The 27500-nt window shown below is 38.1% G+C and overlaps 1 protein-coding gene across 10 annotated transcripts in view; it reads left to right on the top strand.

Annotated features, from left to right (window-relative positions):
* The window catches only part of DLG2 (discs large MAGUK scaffold protein 2), a 1008740-nt gene that overhangs the window by 968323 nt on the left and 12917 nt on the right, over positions 1-27500 (top strand). For 7 of the 10 annotated variants that reach the window (XM_090134092.1, XM_090134093.1, XM_090134091.1 and 4 more), the window contains 3 exons: positions 1576-1651; positions 18539-18638; positions 22527-22568. In XM_090134092.1, coding sequence (XP_089990218.1) covers positions 1576-1651; positions 18539-18638; positions 22527-22568 — 218 coding nt within the window. Of the gene's footprint in view, positions 1-1575; positions 1652-18538; positions 18639-19575; positions 19622-22526; positions 22569-27500 lie in introns of all 10 variants that reach the window. The other 3 variants (XM_090134100.1, XM_090134099.1, XM_090134097.1) reach the window with 1 other exon arrangement.

The following is a 27500-nucleotide window of genomic DNA, read 5'->3' as shown; positions in this document are numbered from 1 at the left end:
GTCTATAGCCGTCGATGGCAGTATCCCAATTGTGGGAGTCATCCCACCATGTTTCAGATGTCCTTCTTGCCTTCTGCTTCTGCACTTTGGTTCATCTTCTGCAGCTCCCTTGATTCTTGACACTAGATTCATTTGCACTGAACTGATTTTGGAGATATGCTCACCCAATGCATCCATCTGTTGATGAGTGGTCAGTTCCTGGTACCACACTGGAAATAGACTAAAGAAACTGAAATACATCATTTATGTTCTTTCCTTACATGGCTACACTATTTGGTTATGAGTACCTGCAGACAGAATCATAGAATCTCTCAGGTTGGAAAAGACCTTAAGGATCATCGAGTCCAACCACATATTTGTCTTCAGAATCCACCCACTTCACTGAAATAAATCAGAAAAAAAAAAAAAAAATTATTTCCATGCTGCTTCCATGGAGATAATAGTTTTAAAAAAAGACCACCCACCTATTTCGCAGCATTTTAGGGTAGCTGAAAATAGTTTTTCTGCCCTGGAGCATTTGTATCTCTCCTCAGATAAGCTCATTTGGGAAAAACTGTAGTTTTAAATAAGCAAAACCTGAAGCAAGCTTCTCTGCACTTGAATATTGTAAGAAATAGCATACCTCCATCTTTCAGAAGACAAATTTAGAATTCATTTCAAAAACCAGCAACAGAAAGGTTCCAAGGACAGCATGTTCAAAATCAATTCAGTGAACCAGCATTCACTCTGCAGGGCAAGCGGAGGGCAAGACCTTTAAAAAACCTGTGATATTAGTACAGACAGGTTTGAAGAACTTTGTGTTTAAACAGAGAAAAGATTTAAATACATAAAAAGGGCTTTACAAAGCTGTGGTCAATCCATCTGCCTGTGTGTGCTGGATGCTGTTTTTTGCTGTTTTTTGGGGGGTTTTGGGGTTGTTGTTGTTTTTGTTGGTTTTTTTTTGAGAATCAAGATGAAGTTTGCTCTGAAACATAAAGAAGGGAGCATCCTCTTCCAGTCTGATCAAGTCAGACCAGCTGCAGTGTTTATCTGACCATCTCAACTGGCTAATCAATTCATTGATATCACTAAAACCTATTCACTTTTATTACCGGATTGCTTTTTAGCTGCAGTGAAAACAATAATAAGGGGCATTGCTGGAAACAGTTGGAAAATGGGGTAAAGAGAGAGAGAAGTGCTAAGATTCCTCTGTCCAACTGCAGTGTCTTACATTTTAACTCATCAGGTGAAATGTTAGTTTGCATGCTTGTTGGGAGGAAGCACTGTTCAGCTGCCAAGGCTTTTTGGAGCCAGACCTGTGTTTGCCAGCAGAATGCTGCTCATGGGCTGCCTAGGAGGCATGGTGGTGATGAGGCGATGGTTAGACTAGATGATCTTCGTGGTGTTTACCAACCTTAATGATTCTATGATTCTGTGATTGGCTGAGGAAATGACCTGACATCTCTTACTATTTGTAAAAATTTGTTTTTGATGTTCACTTCGTGTGCCATGTGGTCTTAGCAGATTGAGTATCAGACACATCGTAGAAAACATTGCTCCAACCAACATGTGGTTCTTTATTTTTGCTTCCCACAGAGTGGAAAGGAAGGAGCGTGCCCGTTTGAAGACTGTGAAGTTCAATGCAAAGCCTGGTGTCATTGATGCAAAAGGGGTATGTAAATAATGAAACCTTTTGAAGTTGCACTTTTTAATCATTTTGTATGTTTACGAGTAGATAAAATTTCAGCAGCTTAAGAAATCTTGAGTATACAAGAGTATAGTACGATGATCTTCTTAATAGTCATTCTTTTCAGAATAATACTGACTGACAATGCCTCCTAATTGGAAGATGCAATTTTAGTTAAATGAAGGTTAGAGGAGAAAAGACTTGAAAAAACAGTGCACATTGGTATATGTTTAATGGAACAGAGAAAGAAATGTAAACTCCCTGACTTGGAAAGGTGTTACATCTCAAACAAAAGGTTGAATATTGGAGTTCTGGATGCAAATTTGAGGTCTGGGGACTCACTACTTTGACAGTTGTGACAGACATTGAACACGGGTGTGTTTCACAATGGGCCAGCCAGCACCAAATCTGCAAGTTCCCTTCCACCAGCACTATGCAGCCAGAGCAGCATTTCTGCTGCTGTCGTTCTGCAGCATTTCTTTACTGTGCCCAGCAATCGGCAGCGCTCACAGCTCTGATGCCCAACACTGCTGTCTGAACTTGAGAAATACCTACAGTCCTGACTGTGGACATATGTTTCTCTGCAGAAGTGTAGCTTACATTTGCAGCAGTAGTGAATACTTGACATCAGCATTGCAGGGATTTGCTTTTGAAAACAGTCCAGTTGATGTGCATGGATTTACAAGTCAGGGTTTCAGAACAAAACGAGAATTTGGCTGAAGCCACCAGCAAAGAAAGTCCCATTTGGGTTTAGAAAACACAGGGAAGCACCAAATCTGCATAATGAAAGAGTCATAGGTAGGGGCTGGCAAAGGGGCAAAACAGTGATTCAGCAAATCCCTTTCAGACCTGCAGTTCTTGAGGTCTCCTGCCCATTTAAAATTCTCATTCTTAACATTTTCTTATTTATTTTTCATTTGTAATGGGAATAGAAATACTTCCTTTGTCCTAGATAATCAATTTCTTTTACTTCAGCCTATAACAGATTACCAGAGTGAGAAGTTCCCCTTGTTGCAACACGGTTTCTAATGGAGAGGGTCCAGAGCTTCTGCATGCCAGCAAAATAATAATTCAGAGTTGCAAATACTTCCCTTACTGCCATAGCAAACAATTCTTGAGTTCACTGCAAAAGGAGAATAATTGCACTGATTGAAACAAGTTTTCCTTGTTTATTTATTATGTGGAATCAGAGTTCAGCTTGGTAGAAAATATGCAATAAACAGCATTGTGAAATCTTAATCTCCCTGTGTTTGTTAAGGAATCAGTTCTACATTTTTACATTTGAAATGGCCACTCTCTGCAAGCCTGTAAATTAACTTTGCCATTTATTTGGGGAGATAATATGCTTTATATTGCCAGTGAAATCACTTGTTAAATGCCTATTTCCTGTATATAATCAAAGCCTCAGGGGAATAATTCATTCATATAACTAATGGTCCTCATTCAAGTGAGTCTGTCAAGAATTTAATTACCTCTTGATTCCCCAAATTGTTTTTCCATTTTTGTCATCAGCATAACATTAATCTTCCAGATACTCATGTCAATGTTTGTTTCAGTATGGAGGAAATAGCATAATTACAGACTGAGATGTTGTATCCATTTGGGAACAAATTTTCTATTGTTAGTGTTTGCTAAAAATCTGCTTTTGTCCGTTAAAAAAAAAAAAAAAAAAAAAAGGAAATTTAGGAAAGAGATAATGAGATAATGTAAAGGTGTATTTGAAAGAGCATAAAAGGAAAAACTATTCACACTTAGATTGAGCTTCATGATGTAAAATGTGGCATTTGAGTACATTTACATGTATGTATATTTTAGTGATCAGCAATTCCATTTAGTCTTCACTTCTTTTAGTGTTCAAAAAGAAGTGGAGAACGCTGCCTAACAGTACATGTTTTACTTTTTTTTATCTGGAAGAAATTTAGCCCAGATAAACAGGGTTGCAATAATCCCAGCAGAAGTCTTCTGTTTGGAAATCAAACTAAAATTTGGATAGGAATAGGCTTATGGTCTGTTGCATCTTTGAGCTCATATGTGCATGGCCATGTGACCAAATGATGCTGTCTTAATACAAAGTCAGTATTATGGATGGTGTGACATTTGTAGTTGGCCAGGTTCTTGTGTCTCACTGAAAAAGTGCTTGAGAACACTCAGCAACACAGTAAACAAACCTGATAGCATGGATAACTACAGGATAATTTTACTAAGGCCCAAAATCTCTTCTTCAAATCAAACCTGGATGTGTTGCCTTATCTAAAATGACTGGCATTTTTAAAAATATTATTTAGAATATTTAGAGCACTTTCAATTTATTTGCTTCGACTCCTCCAATCCCTGGTGTGTGAATCAATTATATAAAAAATCAAAATGGTTACAAAAACAGGGAATGTGAAACCATGTTAGGGAGCACTAGTGAAACCTTATGGTCTTGAGTTTAAATCGGGGAATGGATTGCATCTTTCTATAGAAAGCATAATACTATTCTGATGCTCATCATAATAGGGTATTATATAAAACATAAATTAGTTAAAGAGGAATTAGATTTTCAAACAGTGGATCAAGTGACAACTTTTAACTCTCTGATCATGTAGCTCAGGGCATAATAGTTGATTTCCAGAAGCAGAGAGGTTATAAGAAGGAAAATATAACATTTCTTTTAGTTTAAAGCATATGTTACTGGACAAATTCAGAAAAATCTACTGAGCTAACTAGATCTCTGGCGTAACCAGACAGATCTGCTTTTCGTAGAATCATTTAGGTTGAAAAAGATCTTCAGGATTACAAACTCCAACCAACCTGACCTACCATGTCCCATCACTAGAACACATCCCTTAGTGCCATGTCCACTCATCTCTTAAATATCTCGAGGGATAGGTCCTCCATCACTGGCAGCCCATCACAATGCCTGACTACACCCTCCATGAAGAAATTCTTCCAGATGTCCAACCTAAACCTCTTTAAGTTCCACTTCCAACCATCTCCTTGTATCCTATCACTTATCACCCGAGAAAAGACTCTGACACTTCACTGCAGCCTCCTTTCAGTTAGTTGTAGAGAGCAATGGGGTCTCCCCTCAGCCTCCTCCAGACAAAAAAAAAAAAAAGAAAAATCCCTCAGCTGGTCTTCATAATTTTTATTTTCTAGTCCCTTCACCTTGAGCAAAAAAAGCTTATTTGTTCCATTTCAGAGATGTAATTTATAAATTAAGCTGCAAATGAGATGTTTGTACAGCTTATGACAAAATAAAAAATCATCAGAATCTCCAATCTTATTAACACTTTCGAAGATATCCAGACAGACAGAGAAGCTAACACCTATGTGTTTTGGAAAAAAAATACAGTATCATTATAAAACAGCTTCACAGCTTCATTTCATCAAGCACAGATTGTGCTTCAGATGAGTTCACAAAGTTCAGCCTCTAAATTCATCTATTTAATCATAATAATACTCTCCATGAGCTGTTGTAATTGTTAATTAAGATGGGTATCAAAGCAACCTGTCCATCCCTCTGATTCCCTAAGGTTGTTCTGTGCTACATAAGCAAAGGGCAGCATTTTCAGGACACTGGTTACATTAATGATTCAGACTTTAAAAAGACAGATGAAGTTAAAACACTTAGATTTCCTAAACATTTGCTCCCTCAATATTGGGCCCACCAGTCTGGAGAACAAATGGAAAACTGGGCAGCTCAGAGGTTTACATAAAATGTTTATGTTGGAGAAAGCTAGCGGAGTTATGTGAGCACAAACTCCAATAAAAAGTGTGCTTTATGCTATGTTGAGCTCAAGATCCTCTCCCAGGCATAGAATCATAAAATCATAAAATCATGAAGGTTAGAAATGACTACTACGTTCATGTAGTCCAACTGTCAAACCCTCACCACCATGCCCACTAACCCATGTCATTTAGTGACATGCATCTTCAGATGATCACCTTTCACCAGGATCAGCTCATGTTAGTAAGCATATCTACCAAAGCAGCATACTGACCCACTGCAAGCTTCAGAGTTTGTTATATTAATCCTAAAACACACAGCAGCTGAGAGCTGTTCAGATTTTTACTGACTCAGATGCCCACCAATTGTGGAAATATTGCAGAGGGAAAGGCTGCAAGCCAGCAGTCTGTTTTCTCAGTCAGTATTTCAGGCAACAGAAATAGCATCTCTCTTGCTTTTCTCACTGTCAGATTATTTATTCTCTCAATCGGCTCTTGAAAATATAGCAGAAATAGTAGCTCTTGGAAAGACCTGTATCAACATATCACCTTTTTTCATATAAGTTTCCTGTTCCTGAGAAGTATTGAACTATCTTGAAGCAAAAACATTTCATTAAAACTTAAGTAAAACACAGAGATCTGCTTTTATACCATAGGCCATTTCATTTCACCTCTTCACGTGGACAGTGACTCCAGAATATTTTCTTATGGATGAATACCCATTTTCAGTTCCCAACTGAATAAATTTCATGCAGGTGCCCACCTAGCAAAGTTGCTCAGCAGGATCTCCAGCAGGGAAGAAGTGCCTGCCCAGAAAGGACCTTTCTCCATCCATCCAATGTTTTCCCAGTATGTCTGGGCTCTGAACCACAACATATTGTACCATCCATATCCATTAGTTTTTCCCATTCAGCTTGTCGTCTGTAGTGCTTTTCATATTCCAGTCAGACACCTACACTGCACTCACCCTGCCCTTTCAGACACTACTGAATATATTTATTGTGACAGACAGAAGCTTGATCACATTTAATAATTTTTCTTATGAGAAGATTCTGTTTACAGATCCCACAGCCCTGCCTGTAATGTAAGGCCATCCTCTGGCTTTAATGTCATTTTAGTAACACTGCATTAAGGCCTGAAAGAGAGGATCTAAGCTCAGCTGAGATAACAAATTCAGTACTGTGGTATAAGTAAAACCCCCTGCACACTCAATGCACCTTTCTTCCAAATGTCAGAAGCTACTTCAAGTACTGGAAGGCTGCAATTATGTCTCTCCAGTGCCTTCTCTTTTCCAAGCTAAGCATGCCAAACTTCTCCAGCTTGCCTTCATAGGAGAGGTGCACCAGTCCTCTGATCATCTTCATGGCCATCCTCTCTATATCTGACTGATAAAGAGTAGTTAGAATCATAGAATCACTTGAGTTGGAGGGGACCTTTAAAGTTCAGCTAGTCAAACTCCCCTGCAAATGGACAGGGACACCTACAGCTTGATCAAATTGCTCAGACCCCATCCAGCCTGACCTTGAGTGTCTCCAGGGAGACACTCTTTCTTATACCCCCTTTTAGATATTGGCCACTAAGTTCCTCCAATAAGTCCAAAAGATTTATGCACTCGCCCATATGTATATTTTCCTTATAAATATCTGCCCAGTTGCTACTATTTCTGAATTCCTCCCAGTCAGCAGCTGAGGTGGAGAAAGGAGAGGTGCTGAACTGACAAAAGCATTTCTGTGCACATTGGTGTGCATTTGTACATCTGAATGTGCATGAAAAGAGAAGAGGAGGGAGTCTCTGCTTTTTTTTTTTTTCCCTCCTTTAAATTTGATAGTCAGAAAATAGCAGCAGATAATGAGTAAGAGATAATGGACATGACAAACACCAAAAGGTGTGGGATCACAGGTTAAGAGATTTACTAAGAAAAAGAGAAGTTGAACATAAATGAAGTATACACCTACCCACAAGGATGATTTGAAGGAGGGTTACTGAAGGTGGCGTGGGCACTGATGCACAATTAAATAATCTTTATTCCCAGTCTCAGCCCAATTTATCCCTCCAGCCTGATTCCTTTTGTTTATTTTCATCGGGAATGGCTGCCTGTGGGGTTCTCTTCAAAGACATCTGGGCACTCTTACAGGAATAGATGCTCAGTTCAGATAAAAGTTGGGTCTCCAACTGGTATTACAACCATTGCTTAGGAAAATGATGACTTGTATAGCTGTAATCTTCTGCAACTGGAGGTATGTATGCCTGAGAGCAATGTGCCTAGCAGCAATCCATCTATGTGTCAGCCTGCACAATCCAACACTTTTGTATCTTTTCTAGCCTGCCACTACTGTAGCTTTTGAGGAGCAGTCAGTGAATAATGCATCTTCAACACTGCTGTTCTATTTCTATACTTACTGCTATTTTTAAAGGTGTTGCACTAAAGAGGGCAGAGTGAGCTGCAGTCAGATCTCAGGCACCCAGGATAGCAAACAGAGAACACAATCCTGAATACAATAAAAGCCTGCACCCAGCACAGTTCTGGGGCATGAACACCAAATCTATTGACACAACAACCCAGATTGCTCCCCAGTCCTGTGGTTCCCAGAAAGTCTATAGTGACAAGTTACTTTCAAAATCAAGCCCAGGCCCCAAGTCAGCAAGACAAGGTGGAATGAGCACAGATAAACATATAGCATAAACAAGGGACTGTGGGCATTTATTGGACATACTGCTGATGTGATCACAGGTGAGATCACAGAAATCCAGGATTCTGCACTTTGCTATGCCCTGTGGCTTTAGTTCACACCTTAGTTTGGTCCAAATTTTTTAACTAGCCTTTGTTATCATTTAGAAGAGCATTTGCTAGCAGAAGACTTTGCATTACATCCTTCCTGAAAGGCTTATTCTGTCAACTCTGACTAATTTTGATTATTTGAAATGAGATGTCCAACTTTGCTGTGTAATGAAATTTTAGTTTAAGAATCTTTTTCCATTCCTTGGTGCCGCTTCCACTGGCAGCATCAACTGATTTAGTTTTCTCTTTTGCTTCTTTTGCGTCGTGTTTCTAAACTGCTGAAGACAAAGAGCTTTCCCATTAAATGCAGGAGAAAATCTGACCTGAGCCCTGGTATGCTCTTTTTGCTAAGGACTGCTATATTGCTTCAGTTGTATTAAAAATAGCAGATATAAACTATGAAAAAAAAAAATTTAGTCCCCAGCTTGAAGACAAAGTGAAACTTTGGTTTACTCCTTAAAAAAAAGAGTAATTCCACTATGAACTGGTCTGACTCCTAACAACTTCTTAGCATTCCTAATAACATCTAGCATGCAGAATGGTACAGAGCGTGGCTCTGGCTGTATAAACAAAATGAGTCTTCAGTAATACTCTATCAAACACATTGCAATTTTCCAAAACCAAAATGTTTTATTGTCTCAGTGCCAAACAATTATTGGACACCTACTGGCATTAAAAATAATTGGCTTAGAGTAATAATTTCTAGCAAAAATATGCTTCCATTAGGCATTTATTTATATGCTTCTGGAAATTGCATAAAGGAGCACATGCACAGGTGGGTCATAATATTCTAGCTTGGCTTTTACCCATTAAACAATTTTACCTGTTTGGCTAGAAAGCCTGAAATACAGCTTTCTGCAGCAATACTACTTACACATGATGTTGGGATAATTATGTAAACATTGTAAAATAGTAGTTTTTATTAAAAAAAATTTTTTTTGTCTCCTACGTTGGTATTTCTCCACCTCAAAAATCCCAAAATGAAGAACTCACTCTTTTTTGTTGTCCAGAGCCCCAGCCTACTGCTACTGCCAGTGAAATGAATCATGCACTGCCTGCAGTGAGACTTGGGTCACTGCCTTTGCCATAGGCACCTACAGTATACATAGGTGTAGGCCCTCTGCTCAGCTCCTCACATAGCTCCTGCAATAAAGTGCCAGTAAAAATTGTGCTACTGCTGCAAAGGCAGTGCAATCGTACAACTACAGGTGGAACATCTACAGACAAGAAACCCCCTTCTATTCAGAGTTGAGGTTTTTTTTCTAGAAAATCCTTCTGCATGTAATTTCTTTGCAAGAATTGTAAATCAGTATTTTATCGTACACGCTCCCATCTAAGAAAGATTTAAATTTGCTTTGCTGTAACAAGAGAATAAGAACAAATTTTCATGTTTGTATCTTAAAATAAGCTTTGAAAATCAGTCATGTCATATATTTTCTAGTTTTCTATCTCCATTACAAATTGACATAAAATCTTCTACAAAACTATTGTTTCTGCAGCTTTGGATTTTAGCTGTTGCTCTTCAGCAAACATTCAGGAATGTCTCCTCTGTGATAAAATGGAAATTAATGACAAGAATTAAAAAGTCATGTGAAGCCGTGCTGCAAAAATTCCTCATGCAACACATAAGACCTATAGGTAGGTCTTTACGTGAAGTCAAACAAGCTGACAAAAATTATTAGAAGGAAATTCCTGGGCAGATACTTCTTACACAAATTCTTTTTGTTGGCATAGGGCCATCGGCAGCCGCTCTCCAAAATGTGGTGTGAAACTGCCCGATGCAGGGAGGAGGGCTAAATTACTCATCTCTCTGTTTCTCTGATGCTCTCTTTCTTCCAACCTTCTCTTCACTGTATTTCACTGCACAACCTCAGAAATGTGAGTGGCAGTGGAATAATAAGATCTCAGCAGCATTCCTACCACTGCAGCCCATGTCTTGGGGAAGGCTTCTTTCCCCATGGCAGAGGGAAATGGGGGCTCATTGTTCTTGCTGCATGTTTCACACATTTTCACCTCCCTCCGCAGTCCTGTCTTCACATTTCATGACAGCTGATGCCAGGCGGTGGACTCTGCACATCTTTTTAGACCTGAGCCCATATTATTGGGCTGCTCTGATTTTTCCCCTTGAGCCAAACACATCTTGCTCAGCACTGCTGCAAGGGACATTAGAAATGCTGCTGTCTTCAGCACCTAGTTCACTCGTGCTTAAGTCACCAAATGAAATTTAGTTGATTCAGTGCCTAGCCAGGAGAATTTAGCTGTACAGTGTCTTATTGCTCCGGGATATCTTAAGTCACTCAGCAAAGACATGTAACAATTTAATAATAGTGCCTGTTGGGACTTGGTCAAATAATAATGCCTGTTGGGTCTATTGACAAAAGTAAGGGAAAACATTCAAGTCTTCAGTTTTCCTTTTATTCCACTTTAGCACTGTTGAGTGTAGCAGACAACTGGAATGATTTAAAGAACCTATGGATTTTTTTTAAGTGATGGAAAAGGACTAGAAAATGTGGAAAATACTGTCGGGTCAAATCATTGGATCTGTTTTCCAGTTGTTTGTTTGTTTGTTTGTTTGTTTTAAAAAAAGCTATTTTGCATTTTATTGAGAAAAACAAAGCCTAAATATATGAAATATGTAAGCATAACAGAATAGATCTCAAATAGATCTTAAATGTCCCTTCCAACCCAAATCATTCTATGATTCTGTGATAATCAAATGTGAGAAATAATGGTTTTGAGGGTTGAATTTGATCCAGATGAACATTCAAGAATATTGGTGTCGATTTCTTGAGTTGAAGAAAATACTGGTAGTCATTTCTGTTCAGAATGAGCAGTTTAAATACATGAATCTCATAGATTTTCAGCCTGAGAATTGCGTTGAGTTTATATGTGGGATAATACTGCTTCTTAGGCAGTCATAATGTTAGGAACAAGTCTATCAGCCAGAATTTTCTTTGCCATTACAAGTCTGTGCCATCCCTGCTGAGGTAAGAGGAAAGTCAAAAAAATTGCTGAGGTAAAGATACATACTGTAATATTTAAATTGGACACAGATTAAATATAAGAGGGTGAAGAGTTGCTAGCACAGGTAAAATGCCTAAGTTTACAGCTGAGAGTTAATTGCCTTTCTTCTAAGTTTTTCCAGCAGAAATTTATGCTGAGTTTAAATTCACGGGTTGTGTTATTTTTATCACTTGTTGTCTAGTGCCCTGAATTAAGTGGTAAGAGATCTGCATCTGTGTAAAGGTAATTCCATGGTTATTTGTCTGTTCAGAAAAGGAGCTTTAGTGATTAGGAAAAAAAAAGATGTACAGCATTGGCAATAGCTATGGTTAAATAGTTAGAAAAAGAACAAAGTTTTCTTTTAGCAAAATTAGGCGCAGAGCTCTAGATGAGTGGAGTCAAGTGTTAGCACTCATTAAGATGACAGAGTCTCTGTATTTCACATCTTTATTTCTGGCTCACTCAATTCAAGCCGTTCTGTGATGACTTTGTGACTCACAGGCCATGTTTGGAAGGTTACAGGAACACAGGAACTGCCAAACTGGGTCAAATCCAAAGTCCATCTGATCTGATATCCTGTCTGTGAAGACTGGCAGTATGAGGTGCATGGTTGGAAGACACAGGAACAGCACCTCTTACACAAACCTTGCACCAGTCCTTGAATGACTTCATGCTCCTCCATACCTTTTTTTTTTGTTCTTGTTTGTTTTAGCTGTAAGGCCTAAGTACCTAAATGTTTTAAATGAGAGCCATGAGCCTGATATGATTCACAGTCTCCTGAGCCAGATCTTTGCCATCATTCAATCAGCTGCCCTAGTGATCTGTCTTCCTTTTAACTCAAAAGAGCAGTTCCAAAGATAAGTCTGCTCTGATTGCCTTTCAGTGAACAGTTTGAAGGCATGTAGGAATTGCAAATCCTTCTCCATTAATATTTTACAAAAGAAATGTAATAAAGGTCTTTATGAAGCATATTTTTTTAAATGTAGAGGAGTGTTTAATGTAGTAGTTTATACTTGCACAAATGCATAGCATATGATCACTGAGTCATAGAATCATAGAATTTATTAGGTTGGATGGGTCCTTAAAGACTACCCTGTTCCTATCCCCTGCCATGTATTGGAAGAGGTCCTGCAGTGTGCACTGTGGGAATCTCTGGGCCTCAGCAGGAGATCGGATGGCCCCAGAAACTTGCCAAGTCCAAACCAACACTCAGTTGATCTCTGAGGATCTTTCATCTACATCACTTTTGCATGAAGGGTGCTGAGAAAAATTGACATGCTCTGAGATTCATAGCTGAGGGAGTGCAGCAGCTCTAACAGGAAAGTTACTTTGGCTAAGAGAATTAAAAAAAAGAGTAGAGGAAGAATTAGGACATTGCCAAACATCAAATGCACTAACTTCAGAGACTCCATACTGCCCATAAGAGCACAGTGAGCCAGACTGGTGAAAGCCCACACTCCATCACAACGTGCTGGAGCCGGCGGACAATTAGTGTCTGGATCTGTTTCCTCGAGCCTCCTTTCTCCCCAGCACTGTAGTTATTCCCCATAGTACTTAAGGTTGGTAGATTTGTTTTAAATGTGAAAAATGATCTCAACTTTTCCACTTCTCTTGGGGCAGATTATTCTACACTCAAATTGATTTTACCGTCAAAGAACTTTGCCCTTTCTTTTTTTCACATGATTAATTTCAGTGTTGTTGCTTGAACATATTCTTTGCACACTCTCTGTGTACAACCTTCAGGCGCTTGTACATGACCTTGCCTGTCGTGTATGCAGGCTTTCTATGTTGGTGTTTTTTTCCTGCCAACAGCTATGCAATATAAATTAGCACAGATGAGTGCTCCATTTTGAGTGCAATTTCAACCTTGCACAAAGTTAAAAACATGTTATGTTTGCGGAAATGGAAGTACTGTTTTCACATGCTTTCTTGATAGTCTATTAGTGTTTTTGTTCCCCTGGTAGTCAGTGTTGTTTTTAACCTTTGTTTTGGTAGCAATTAAAATTCAGTTGCTGGCTAACAAGAGACATTAAGTCAGTGTTAAGAAAGATTAGTAAAAATTTGTATTTATGAATATTCAACAGCGCTACCCTTGCCTTTTGAAGTTAGGCAGCATGGAGTATTTAATCAGGCTTGTACTTTTCCATTTTGAAATCCCAAGATACATATCTCCCTGCAGCTACACAGGGAAGCTAAGCAAGCAGAGGTATCTTCATCTTCTGACACAAAGTCTGTTCTCACTTAGAATCATAGAATTATAGAATCATAGAATCACAGAATCGTATAGGTTGGAGGAGACCTCAAAGATCATCTAAGTCCAACCTCTGGCACAGGCAGAGTTGCCAAACACCAAATTAGGCATCAGGTCAGGCTCCCAGGGCCCCATTCAACCTGGCCTTGAACACCTCTACAAAAAAGGCATCCAGACCTGATTTGATTTGATTATCAAAACAGATCATGGTGAAAACATGACTTTATGCCACGCATTTTTATTTGCACTCACTTGCAAAGTCTAAGAAAATTTATAGTTGAGTTTAACAGAATAGAGACATCCTTCTCCCTGCAAGTGATAGGCACGGAGAAGTTGACATTGGTTTCTTGCCAACATATAGCTGCATGGTCAGGCCGATTGATGTCTTAAGGAATATCCTGTGTGAAAACCATACATCCAGGCTTATGGTTGCCACTAATACCTTCTTAGCTTATCTTTCTGCTTGTCTGTACAGATGTCATTAATAGTTTTCTGTGTGCGTGAGTCCAGAAATGTCTCACTTTCCACAGAAAGCAAACACAAGAAATTTGTTCTGGAGACCTTATACCCATCATGAACTTTAGTTTGCTATGAAAAAAAAAGCTGACCATAAAAACAGAGAGGTGATATTGTGTATTTGAAAGGAGAAATGGCACCGAATATCTGCTTCAGTCACAAACTTTTCCTTCTGGTATCAGTGTATTTAGTGAGATACCAGTTTATATAGGTACAGCAGGTGCTTCAGTGCCCTAAACTTCATTAGAGCCAGTGCTGTTCAAACAAAGAAAAGAAATGTCCCTAACATGAAAAGTGTGCTTCAAACACATAGAGAAAAGGACTGTAGTCAGTGATAGATCATGAAGGTTTTTGTAGAATGCTGTATAAATGAGAGCTGTTCATTTCAGCTAGGCCAAAAACTGATATTGAGGAAATAAGAGTTATAAAATAATATTTAAAAAGAAAAAAAAAAGCAGATGAGAAGCAGTAAGATGAATGAACATTCTTGTCTGCACTCTGTATACAAGAATTTTACAGCCAGTGCTCCAGAACAGGCATTCTTCAGATGATCTCCTAAAACTTGTTTGCAGCTCATGAGTGGGGATTAGCACTGGTTGAATGAAATAGCGAAATAAAGGCTTCCCAATATATTCCAATGACTTTTAGACTACAGAACAGCTTTTTAGAGCATTAAAAGCAATCTTTTTCCAACATATTATACCATTCTACAAAGCACAAAGAGGACAATCTTTATCAAAAACATATCTGCACGAACACAGTGTGGGCTGGATCAGCTACGCTCTGAAAAATATCTAGAAAGAGCTCAAATAACAGAATGGTTGACTATTGCAGTGTGCTACACTCATTGTGTTACAGATGCACTATTCTTTGTGATGTTTACCACTATAAAGCAAATTCTGAAATTGGATTGTTCCATTTTACGTGAAATTTTCCTTTTTAAACACAATACTATCTGATGAGTAATATTTGTATGGCTGCTGGCCTTAGAGAAAAGCATTTAGAATACAAAAATGTTGTTGACAAAAGAAAAAAAAAAGTACCAAATGGAGTTCTTAAGAACAAGAAACACCCAGTGTCTTGATGTCTGTCATAACCAGAGATAGTTGTGAATGTAAATCAGACACATATAAATGGCATTGTGGGGCATTTGGCCAAGGAAGAGTGCAGATTGCATATTTTTCAGTGTATAGCCTTGTGCCTTAAGTAGTGTCAAAATAAGAATGTAAGCTACAATGTTGGTGAAAGCTTCTCTCCCCTTCCTTTTTTTTCTGTAAAAAGACTTTTTTCATCACAGTTCAAGTGCTGTGAACAATGACCTCCCTGTTCAGTTGTCAAACAGCACTTGAAAATGTCATCTGCTTTTTTTTTATTGCCTATATAAAGTACGTACTAACGCCAGTTCCTGGGTTATGGGTGGGCTGTGTGAACTGATGGCAGTGAAGTATAAGAGCTGTCTATTGTACAGGTTTTCACTGCAACTGAAATACCCCAATTATTTGCCGCTACAGAATGATGTTACAATATTCATGCAAAGAAATTGCAGTTTGCACAGGAATTCATTTTCAGGCACTTTCAGTGACATTCAGAAAATCTGCCTGCGTAAATGTTGTTGGATCAAGCCTGAGCTTCATATCGCAATTTCAGATCCACTTGTGCTCAACTTCTATATCAGGCTGAGAGATGTAGACAAATACCTCTCTCATTTATCTTGTACATCAGCAGTGTAAGGGGACCCTGATGAAAACCGGCTTCAGAACATTTAACTCAAAGATTCCATTTCCATTTCATAGAAATAAAACCTCTGAAAATCATACATTTGATTATTGTTGTTTAACCCTAGCGCCATTCTTCACATGTGTCTTAAAAAGAAAATACGCATCCGTGTGATGCAAGTGGTGGATGATGGTGCTGATCTCTATTCCTCCAACAACAAACCAAAATCTATATCTAAAAGAGTGTGTCTGAGAAAAAACACAGTTTTATTCCATATGTCTCCCACTTCTCTACCAACACCCCCTATCTTTATTCTTTACGTGGACTCTGCAAGGACATTCTGATGGATGTCTGTAGGATTTCATATCCTTGAGGTGGAGGCAATCAGCCTGATTTCAAACACATTTATATTGTATGCAAAAAGAAAACTAAGACTCCTTGTTTTGCTTTCTTGTGAAAAACATGCACTTAATGTACAGTAGAATAAGTGTTCAGTAAGCCCATTCAGTTAAAACTGAAGATGAATTATTTCAATAAGTTTGCTGTACCAGACTCAGTTTAGTCTATTATCATATTTTAATACGGCTATTCTGTGGTAGTATATGTGGTAATTAACATGAGTATACACGCTGATTAAGCTATAGAAATATTTACATGTACATAAGCTTGTTTGCTTATGGATATTAATAAACGAAGAGTCACTTTTATTTTAGAAATAAGAGATTTTACCAGTGTGAGCTATCAGCAGTTTTGGATGTAACAGTCACCTGCTATCAGTTACCAGGTTTTGATTGCCAAATAGAAGTGAAACAATATCTTATTTAAAAGGCAACCCAACTGCACAAGGAAAAAATGTTTATAGAATTCTATGGGATGTCTGTTTAATTTGGAATATTCTGCTAGATCTTGCATAAGCTTGAACAACAATATATGTTCTTCCGATGCAAATGTACTTTCTGAGGCTTTTGCTACTGTTGGGGAAAAAAATGGAGTGAGAATATTTAAAAGTGGTTATTTATCATAAAATCTCTGTGAAACGGCATATTTATATGTCCCTTTGATAACATTCTCTTTAATTCCAAACTGAAATGTCATTTGGTAATGATTTTCACTTTAAGACCACTTTGTTTTCTGAGGTGCTACTGTGTTTATGTTTTTTTTTTTTCCTTTTTAAGTGCAAAGCCTGTAGTATTAGTATATAAAGCTCAGATGAAGCGTGTCAAACAACATTTTCACAACTTCGGAAATGTTAACATGCTGCATTCTTTTCTTTGGAAAAATAAAAGAAATGGTCACGGAAAACACATTTTAATTTAATTACATCCTTTAGGTCATGAATGTGATATAATGTGCATGTCAGTCCTCTTTTCATCCACAGATTACTTTGATCCTTCATACCCATTACTTTTAACGCTGGCTTTCTTTCATATTTGCTTTATTTGAAATTGCATGCAGTCTGGATTATTTGTGCATGACCTCCACGTTAATTTCACATTTAATGTTTACGTACTCGGAGATTCTCATGGATCATTTATTCTACATGTGCATTTTTTCCTTTGTTTTTGGTTACTGAACTTTAAATATGCTTGAAATGTAAAAGTGGCATGAAACTTTTGTGACACAAGTAGACAGCTGGTTTAATTGAGCTTTGCAGTACCTAACTTGACATCTCTCAGAAATACACATTCTAAGCCACATTTTATGGTGTCCTTCCAAAATGTAAACAAACAAGATAATATTCTGGAACCCTAAATCTGATCCATTTCGAATCTGGAGCCAAATACTTGTTATGTTTTCATTCAAGCAACCACAAGCACATGAGATTGTCTCCTTAACTGAGCTGAGAATTTCTCTGCTCTCTTGGAGGTGACCACATGCAAGATCATGAGTCTGGGCTTTGCCCACATTCTGTCCAGGAAACAGCACAGGACATTGTCTGATGGACAATACAGATCAGTTAAGCATTATCTGCAGCTCAGCATAGGTACCTTCTGGAAGCACCAGCTTTACTCAGTTGACTGCGCAGGGACCTTGATTCCTCACTTATCACCTGAAATACGTGTCCCAAGTAGGCGTATCCTACTTTTACACAGTACCATGCCATAAAACCTTTGCAGCTGTCTATAAAGCCAAAGTTTTTGTCACATTTAAAAATAAATAAATAAATAAATAAATAAATAAATTCCATATTTGTTCCCCGTTTGAAGGTACATATTGTTCAACATGCGGTGAAATTCTGCTTCTCAGCAAAATCTCATCTCTAAATCATGTAAAACTAAAAGCATATCCAGAGGAACCCTCTAAATTAATATAGACATATAACACAAAGTGAAGTGAATTTTCTTAATTGACACAAAAAAAGACATTAAAACATATGTAAGAAATTGCCAGTTAACTGGACAAGTAAAGCACTCTGAAGTCAGCAACAGTTACCAGAAAAAACACATATAATTTGAATTGGCACAGAGCTGAATCTACACACCTACCAGAAGAAAATCAAAGGCTTCCTCTTTCCTCTTTGCAGCCTTTTCTTTTTCAGACAGTTAATTATTTTTGTGCACAGTCTGCTATCATTAAAGATGAGTGGCTTGATCTCAAAGCATGCTGAGCCATCTGTGGCCCTTTATCTGAGCAAGCCAAACACAGTAGTTCCCAAATAAGGAGCTGAAGTTTGTAGTTTGAGACTTCTATTATTAAATTGATCCAGTCTCCAGGGGTTCTGCCTTCAGCTTGTACACATCACCACAACCACCTGTGAGTCCTCCCAGCCACTTGCTTTGGACTGATTTGAGTCACTGCAGTTCTCTCCACTTTTACAAACTAGTTGTTTTGTCAGCATGAGTGTGACAACAATTAGACGTCCCTGTTTTTGCCCCATGCCTTTTCTCCTTCACAGTCATTCAATGACAAGCGTAAAAAGAACTTCATCTTTTCACGAAAATTCCCATTCTACAAGAGCAAGGAGCAGAGTGAGCAGGAAACAAGTGATCCAGAACGTAAGTAACCTCTCGGAGACGATGCCACATGCAGCACAAAAAATGGGTGACACGCATGATATCAGTATCCCACACATCTAGGCAAATACATGTTGTAGGCAGGCAGGCGAGGTATTACTACTGTGACCAATGTGTGACTGCAATTTGGATCCAGCTGGTCCTTCCTTCCTTGGAAATATCATTTTCTGAAGAATGAAACAGTGACCTTAACTTTTGGAAGAGCATTTCTTCACTTTCTTAAAAAAAAAAAAAAAAAAAAAAAAAAACATGTGGCTCCTCAGTATCATTGTGGCACCTGGCCTAAACCCAAATTTGGCTCTGATTAAATATTCCCAGATCAAAACTGGCTCAAAATTATGCAAACATGATTTCTTTCGAATACCAAACTAATTTTTTTTTTTTAAAGCTCTGCTCTGATCTACTTTTTTCCTTTGCCTCTGACATTCTCCAAGTTGATTGTCATGGACAGCTTCACTGAAAGTTCGACAGTTAAATGAAGCATCCACACTAAGAACTTAAATAAGCAACTCAGATCTTGGGATGTGTACCTCTCCAGGCACCTACTGCTTGCTAAAACTGTATGTGAACAACCAGCGTAATGACAAACAAAATGCTGGCTCTGAGCCCAAAGAGCTCACATTTTTCCTTAGTAATTCTCTCCTTCCGAATTTATGTGGTGAGGACCGTTTCTGGGACTTTATTTATTGTATTGTTCCTTCTTTGTCACAACTACAAAGCCATGTCGAATGGTCACTGCCTCTTTCATTGGCTGCGTTCCCATAGAATATGGGTTTAAAGAGAGAAAAAGCAGGGATCCAGATTGCTCAATCAACATGGTCAGTCATGGTAGTATCCATTTCAACTCCACTGACTTCTTCCTTCCTCTTCTGCGGCTGTTCTTCCTTTCTCATTGCTCTCTCTGGGGACTTCCGTGCAGGACATCCCCGGATTAGGTGACGACGGTTATGGAACAAAGACTCTGAGTAAGTTCCCAGGAATGGTCACTGTAAATCTTTTTTTGTTTTGTTTTGTTTTGGCTTCTGTTCCTTCTCTGAGGACCCTCCACTCCTAGCATGCACAAGATAGAGTTTTATTTGTTACCCAGCTGTGAATGCATTAAAAATGTTTCAATTGTTTTGTTCTGCATGACGATATTAAATAACATACAGTGTATCAAGCAGACACTTTCACTTCTTTTGTAATAACACCTTTTGTTTCTGACAGTATGTTATTGTTCTCATCATGGCAGTTCCGTAGAGTAGCATACCCAGAACTTGTTTTGCTGCTAGAATGTACTTCTCAGCAACAATCCCTCCCTCTCCATCAAAAGGGAAATAAACATTTCAACTTGATCACATCCTGAGGAAATCAATAGAAAATTTTTTTCTGCTGTTGCTTCTGCATTTTCAGCTTTTTGCATGGGAGTGTTCGTTACTTTGCTGGATTTTGGATTAGCGTTTGTTATTAATGGAAGAAGTCATTTCCAGGCTAGAGAAGACACGCCTTCTCCCAAACTGAATTTGGACCCATTTCACCATTACCAACCTATTCCCCGTCATGAAACCTTAATCAATTTCTTTTTCTGACGCAGTAATCCTGTCTCACAACTTAGCATTGCAGAATGTGTCATGTGTCAGATAATCATTTGGGAACAATTTTGCTTCCTTGAAAGTCAGACCAGAAAAATTGTACAGAATAAATTACTCTATAGAAATGGCTATGTTATATGCTGTATCCAGACCTAAATAATTCGAGCAAAATGGCACTTGCATGTGTTTGGCTGCTTCTTCCTTCAGTTCTTCTTCTTTAGTGCCAAGTGATTGAAGTAAAATGTATGTGGATGTTGACACTGCATCACCTACTGTTTTGTATATGCTTTTTAATTACAGGAATGTGCAATTTTACAGATTTCTGATTTTTTTTTTTTAAGGGTCATTTTAATGGTTTTATTTTAATCCATACAGTACTTTGCCATTTAAAGATGAAAGCTTCATCTCTTGTATGAAGAACAGTTCTAGAAGACCAATTTTCAGTATCGTTGCCACCTGAATTTTAATCATTTTGTTACTTCAAGTAAAGTGCTATAGATGTGCACTAGGAACAAATGCACATCCTCCACTGCTTAAAAAAAATGTAAATACATCTGATTTGATAAACCCTCCTGCATATCTGTGTCCTTAAAAAGACAAATCTCTGTAACATTCAATCATCCAGAAGGAGATAACTAAACCTGCAAACTGCTAGGAGAAAAGTGGCACAAAGATATTGTTCAGGCTCTAGTTTCTCTATTAATGTTACACCTAGCTTTTAATTACTGACACACTTCTAGGCATTTCAGCCCTGTTCAAATTTCACTAATATTAAACTAAGATATAATTCTTACTTTAATAGTTACTAAGGAGGATATTTGTTCTTGTTTAACAAAACCTTCAAGGCCTTGAATAACATCATGGTTGGAGGCAGCAGTTGTTAACTTTCTGTGAAATGTCCAAGACTCCACACAGTTTTGTTCAAAACATGAGTCTAATATTTTGAAGCTTGTTAATAAGTCCAAGACCAAAGTTTGTCAATTATTACTTGTATCAGATATCAGCCTCTCCCATTCCTGCTGCTCCACCAGCCCTTCTGTTACTGCTTGATGAACACCAGTCATTAGGTGTGCATGTGGGGGAATGCAGCACCTCACAGAGAAGAGGTGGCCTTGACACAGTTCCCATACTCATCCTCCTTGTGGCCTACTCTGAGTTCATCTCAGTGGATTCTTGACTTTTATGAGTTTTCTTCTTTAACTGGGAACACGAGGCAGTTGCAGGTGGTGGTTTCAAGTCACCAACATCCTAATCTGCACAGTGGATTAATGACAGTTAGATACGTTTTGGCTTCTGATGACTGTCTGGAAGTGAGTTATTTGTGCTCATTGTCCATTCAACAGTCCACATCTCATTCCAATTAACCCGGGGTTGCTTCTCACTATATAACCATTGTAACATTTATTTTTAAATGCTCTGGTCCAGGTGAAAAATTTCAAGTGTGTGTCAAATGAACTTCTACCTGGAAAGTTATCAGCATTTCTACCAGAGATGCTATTAAAACAGCCATTAAATGTGGTTCTGCAGTCCTCTTAGAGACCACTAAGCATGGTCTGACTGATGTCACTCAGCCTTCCTGATTGGAAACAATCACTTCACGTGATATAGGCCACACCTTTCTGACTCTAAACTTATCAAACCAGAAGTCTATTCCATGATAATTCTTCCATCCCTGATCACATATCCAGACAAGTCTGAAAAAGATTTTTGTACTCTAGCTCAAATCCTGAAGCTAGATCTTGTCTGGAAAAACATTTCTTCTATTTTTTTTTTTTTTAACATTGACATTGGCTTTGGTTTGTTTGTTTGTTTGTTTTTTAATCTTTTGCAATAGTTGATATCGAAACCCTTTTCACATTAATTTGTTAACCCCATTGGATAGTAGAAAGTGATTAATGCTGAGGACAAAACTAAGTTTAGAAGAACATGAGCAGAAACTCATTCACAAAATTAGTCATTCACTGAGATGCGAGCGGACCAAACGGTATTTTGAAATTAATTTATCTGAGATGTCATTAACTATCTTATCAAGAAATGACATGGCTTTGCTATAATGCATATCAATGGCTTTTCTATATTGTATATCACTAGATGTGTATAGTCTCTTTCTGAAATACCTCAAGAGAGAAAGCTTTCATTTTAACCGTGTAAATTATCTAAGACCTTCAGGTGATGTCACTGTATAGTTTTTATTTCCTCTCTGCACAACTACCTTTGCATGGCTGCGGCAGTTCTTTTGAGTTTCTGCGGCTCTGTGGTGCTTGGTTATGTTCTTTAATTTGCTGTACTGTTCTTGCAGAACATGTTTCTTCTAATGCCAGCGATAGTGAAAGTAGCTACAGTAAGTTACTGCTTTCATTAGAGTCTTTTTTTACTTTGCATTGCTTGCTGTGTTTGTTTCTGTTATTTTGGTTCTCTTCTCGCTATTCTTTTGTTAATGTTGAAAAAAATGGTTGGAGCAAATGGCTTGGAATTCAAATTTACAACCACCTCTTGAGTACAAAGCTATAAAAGAAAACTGGCAACCTTTATAAAAAAAGGGAGGGTGATTTGCTATTTGGAGAGTATTCTGGGTTATAAAATCAAACTTGGCTTTGGCTAGTCTTCGAAAATCAGAATTATTTGATTTAGTGAAAGGAAGTTTATTTCAGAAGGAAGAGGGACAATTTCTTGATGACCTTTTAAAAGTAAAATTCCTCCATAATTGTGGTCAAAATTGCAAAAGATCTTTCCAATGTCACAATTTTTACTTGCATTTTTGCATACCTGCATGAACAACAAATAAATGGCCCCCAAAATTCTAGTGAGTCTTTAATTTTGTCAGTACTACAGAATGAACTCTTCAAAAAACATTAAGAGAGACAAATAGACCTTGACCCTTTAGGCACTACCAATAAATGATGTGGATTTCCTTAAGTGATGGCCCCAATCCTATAATCTAATCTGGTTGGAATTACAGAACTATTGTCAAATAGTTTAGAGATAGATCGTAAATTGTGGAAAATTATCTGGAAGTGCTGAAAGGAAAAAAAAAAAGAAGTTATTAAAATAGATGGATGGAAATGTAACAAAAGACAATAAAAGAGAGATTGATCACTGAGTTACCCAGTTGTTTAATTTTCTCAAGCCATTTGCTTAGCAAATCAAGTTTTCCACCAGTCACTCAGCACTTGCGCTAAGTACCCGCATACATTCAGGTAATCATTGGTATCATAACTCATACTTTCTAGTCTTTGTAGAGTGCATAGCAGTCGAGCTCTGTTAATAAACATTGGTTTGTTTCAGTAGAACAGCTAACCTTATTCAATTCAGAAATGGTAAATTAGTTTGTATTCTCTTGTATTGCAAATATTTATTTGGAAAGCAATTGCCAGAGTCACAAGAAAACAGTAGGCACTTTTGAACTGCTGAGAACCAATTCTGAGCCATGTTATTTATTCTGTGTCCTTTACTGAGAGGAGAGAAGGATTTTATGTTTGCCATATAACACACTCTTTCACCAGATTGACTTCACAATCAAGACAGAATCAATAGATAAATTTTCAAAAGCTCTTACGAGTCGAATCTCTTCCAGGTGTGTTTATTTCAGAGTGAGTATGTTAATGCCCAAGTAACCAAGGCTGGTGGCTTAACACATCCCATGCCTGATATCCCAAACAGGAGAATTAAGATGGGAACCAAACTACAGGTCAACATCTCGGACAAGTCCACATAAGCTAGTTCCTAAAAAGCATCATAAGACTGACCAGATAGCCAGTTGGCTGTGCAATAGCTTGAAATAAGGCGTTTGTTTTGAGGATCAGGGAAAAAAAATAGAAAATTTTTGGGATTAGTTAGTTGGGACACATTTGGAACAAAAAGAAGTGCTGAGGTAACTAACTGCACACAGCAGGCATCTCATTCAAGTGTGGTTTCCATCTGGGAAATCTCCTATCTCACCCCAGCACTAACCAGTATCATATTGGCTGGAGCTTACCACATATTGCTGGGGTGTCCAAAAACTGCTGCCTGGCAGAGGAAATGCAGGGAGAGCTTCCTTTTCTGCTCAGGGCAAAGCTATGGCATTCAGAAGCAAAGGAAGCCAGTCTTACATTATGCCAAGTGAAAGTGACTTTAAAATTCAGGAGCTGGTGCCCAAAGGGCCTGATTTCATTTGCTAGTGCTTCATTGGTGGGTGCTGACATGACGCTTGAATCCACGACCTTGGGCAGCCAGCAATTTTAGACACCAGCTTTTGGAAATAACTGTTTCAGACAATTACAATGACATGTCAGCTCTGGTCTGACCCTGTGTTTGATTACTATATGGCCATGGAATATGGGCATGTCTTCTGTTGGGACTCCCAGTGCTCCTGAGTCCAAATGGTTACTCCCTGAATCTCTAGGCTACCCTAGGTCAGCAGCACATCCCACCACACAGCTCACTGCAGCAAATCCCCTCTAGAAAAGTCGTGACTCAAGATAAGAATCAGAAAACAGAGGAGAGCAAGCGAGGTGTGGCCAGAGAGAGTAGCTGGCCAACTGTGAAGGTATGGAGGTAAGAATGATGGGGTCTGCCATGAAGCAGCTGACGTATTTCACTGCAGATCTGACTTTGTGGAACAGCTGAGAGAGGACACCACAGTAGAAGTCTATCCTTATCTCCCCAAATGGCAACAGTAGTTATCAGAACTAATCTGTGAACATTTACATCTTAAAGACATAGTCCTCATTGCCTTATAATTAATTTTTAATGAAAGAAAAATAATAGGTACTCAGGATAAAGCTGACTCCTGATGGAATGAGACAGTATGTAGAGTGCCCTTTTTTTCTTCTGTTTCCCAAGGAAATGAGCAGGAGGAAAAAGGGGTTGGCTGTCCCATGGATTTCTGAATTGTAGCAAATCAGCAGTTCACACCTTGGCCAATATAAAGAAAAGTGTGTGAGTAAGAAATAACTGACAAGTGGCACATGTTCTCCTGCAGACGTTCATATTTGCCCCTGTAAAAACAGTCCAGTTGTAGTCCAGATTGAAGTGTTCTGCATTGTTTCTCATGGGTCTCTGGCTATTGCTTCAACATGTTTCTCTAACTATTGCTTCTCAGCATCTAGTGAAAAGTAGCTAGTGTTAAAACCTGTATTACTTTATCATTCCTTGAACCATTCCAATTCAGGGGTACAGCTGCACAAAGTGATGTTGAAGGATTCTGAGAGCTGACCAGGCTGTGCCCTGTACAGTGATTAACAGAAGGTTTACAAACTGATTGGGCTTTTTCTGGGAGCTATTCTGATGAATTCTTACTTATTCAGACAAATATATTGCTTAATGCCTGAGTATTTGGCTGAAGAATTCCATTGCTTATGTGTTGGGCTTAGGGCTAAAAATTAAAGTCAATATTTTTTATTTTAAAATAATAATAAAATTGAAATTTCTCATATGTGGTCTCGGGAGAAAATTCTTAGACCACTCCTTAGCAACAAGGCTGTTGCAGGTAGTAAATGTGATTTCTACTATCAACTCTGGGTTTGTAATGAGAAAAAGAGCTAAAGCCAGCAGTGAGATTCCCTTGACCAATATGCATCCCCAAATCACAGCCATCACCCACTCAGCTTTTACAGTCGATTCAATTTGAAGTTAATGGAGACACAGAATGACATCTGGAAAACAATTTGTTTTGTCTTTAAGAAGACAGCTAAACCAGACTAGCAGAGCATTCTCCTAAACATGCCCTTGCCATGTAGGCTGCACGGTGCTCAGAATCTGGCCATTTCTAAAAGATTTTAAAGTGCTTTTGAGCCTGGAACAATTTCTAGCGTGAGCTACATGGGGCTGAGATGCCACACAGATGCTGCTATGTCAGGCAGGCTGTGCAAATATAAGAACTATAACAATGTTAGTTGATTTTCACCTTCTCTTAGCAGAAAAATCAAGGATGCAGAGTAGTATATAAAATCCTGATCTAGCAGAAAGTTTTCCTTCTTAAGTACACATGAAACCAACTTTGACTTATTCCTGAACCAGCTAATTAAACAACGATTGGAAGTTTATTCTGAGCTCTGTAACTTGAAGAGTTCTAATTTTCTATTTCAAACCAAGCTTGAAAGAATGTATTTTTTACCATAGACTCATCAGTTTTTATTTTCCAAGACATTTTCATAATGGCCATGACTTTTAAGTCTCTCCACTGCATATGTGGGGTAATGTGTGGTAATGCACTCAAGCGTGGTTCAGTAGAGATTTTTACAGCCGTCATCAAAATTACACAAACATTAACCCATCTACTTAGCCTAATTGCATAATTGATTATGATTGCACCAATTATTTAGAGAGGCAATACATGACTATAAGTTAAAAGAAAAAGTGTCAGGAACCAAAATTTTTACTTTCTATATTTGGTCAACATTTCATTCGGTAATGAGATTTGAAGTTTCAGAACAAGATTTAAAAGAGTCCCGATTGTCATGTTAGGCCACTGATTAATTAAATAAAATAAATTGACACACATGCACACTGGTATCGCCACAGATCCATCTAGCTAAATAAGGAAAATAAAGACAGCCCTTTAAATCCATTTTAGGTTACCCTATCAAACACCGTAAAATCTGTTAAAAAGAAAAAAATAAGTGGTCCTTATGAAATTCTTCTGACCTCACAGGACCTCTCTGCTCAGCTTTTAGAGTCAGTAAGTTGTAAAAAACTCCAGGGAACAGGAGCCATACCAATACTGACAAAGTGAAAGACATCCAGAAATTTTAATCACAGTAAACTAGATTTAAGAAGGATTTCTTTCTATGTCTTCTCTTTCCTTATCTTCTGTCTTTTCTTATCTTTTTGACTTATGGAACTTTACTGAAGAACAAAGGATCATGCCAAAATCCTACAGATTTTTTTTCTTTTTTCTTTTTTTTTTTTTTTGTCTGTTATATTTCACAACAATTTTCCAGATCAATATAGCAAACCTGTGCTAGCTAAGCTGTTAATGAGTGCTAAATGAGGCTTACTCAAATGATAAATAAGCCTGTGCCCTGCTGAACATCATGCTGTGTCACACCTCAAAACCATCTTGAGGTTATGGCAATCTGATTATTGATTGATTCTAAAGCTCTTCATTATACTTAATACTTTGTGCAGTACCAGTTGAGAAGAGATCATTAAAGACCACCATCTGGTACTGTTAACATGCATATCAGCCCCTGAAAACTTGTGGTAGTGCTTGAAATGATTTTCTTCACATGGAAACTTGAGCTTCCTGAACTCTTTTTCCAGAAAAGACAAGTGGTGGAAACAGTGATCT

This window comes from Phasianus colchicus, chromosome 1, assembly GCF_987193195.1.
Source record: "Phasianus colchicus chromosome 1, bPhaCol1.hap1.1, whole genome shotgun sequence".
Classification (NCBI taxonomy): Eukaryota; Metazoa; Chordata; class Aves; order Galliformes; family Phasianidae; genus Phasianus; species Phasianus colchicus.
This window is presented reverse-complemented; position numbering and strand designations above follow the sequence as displayed.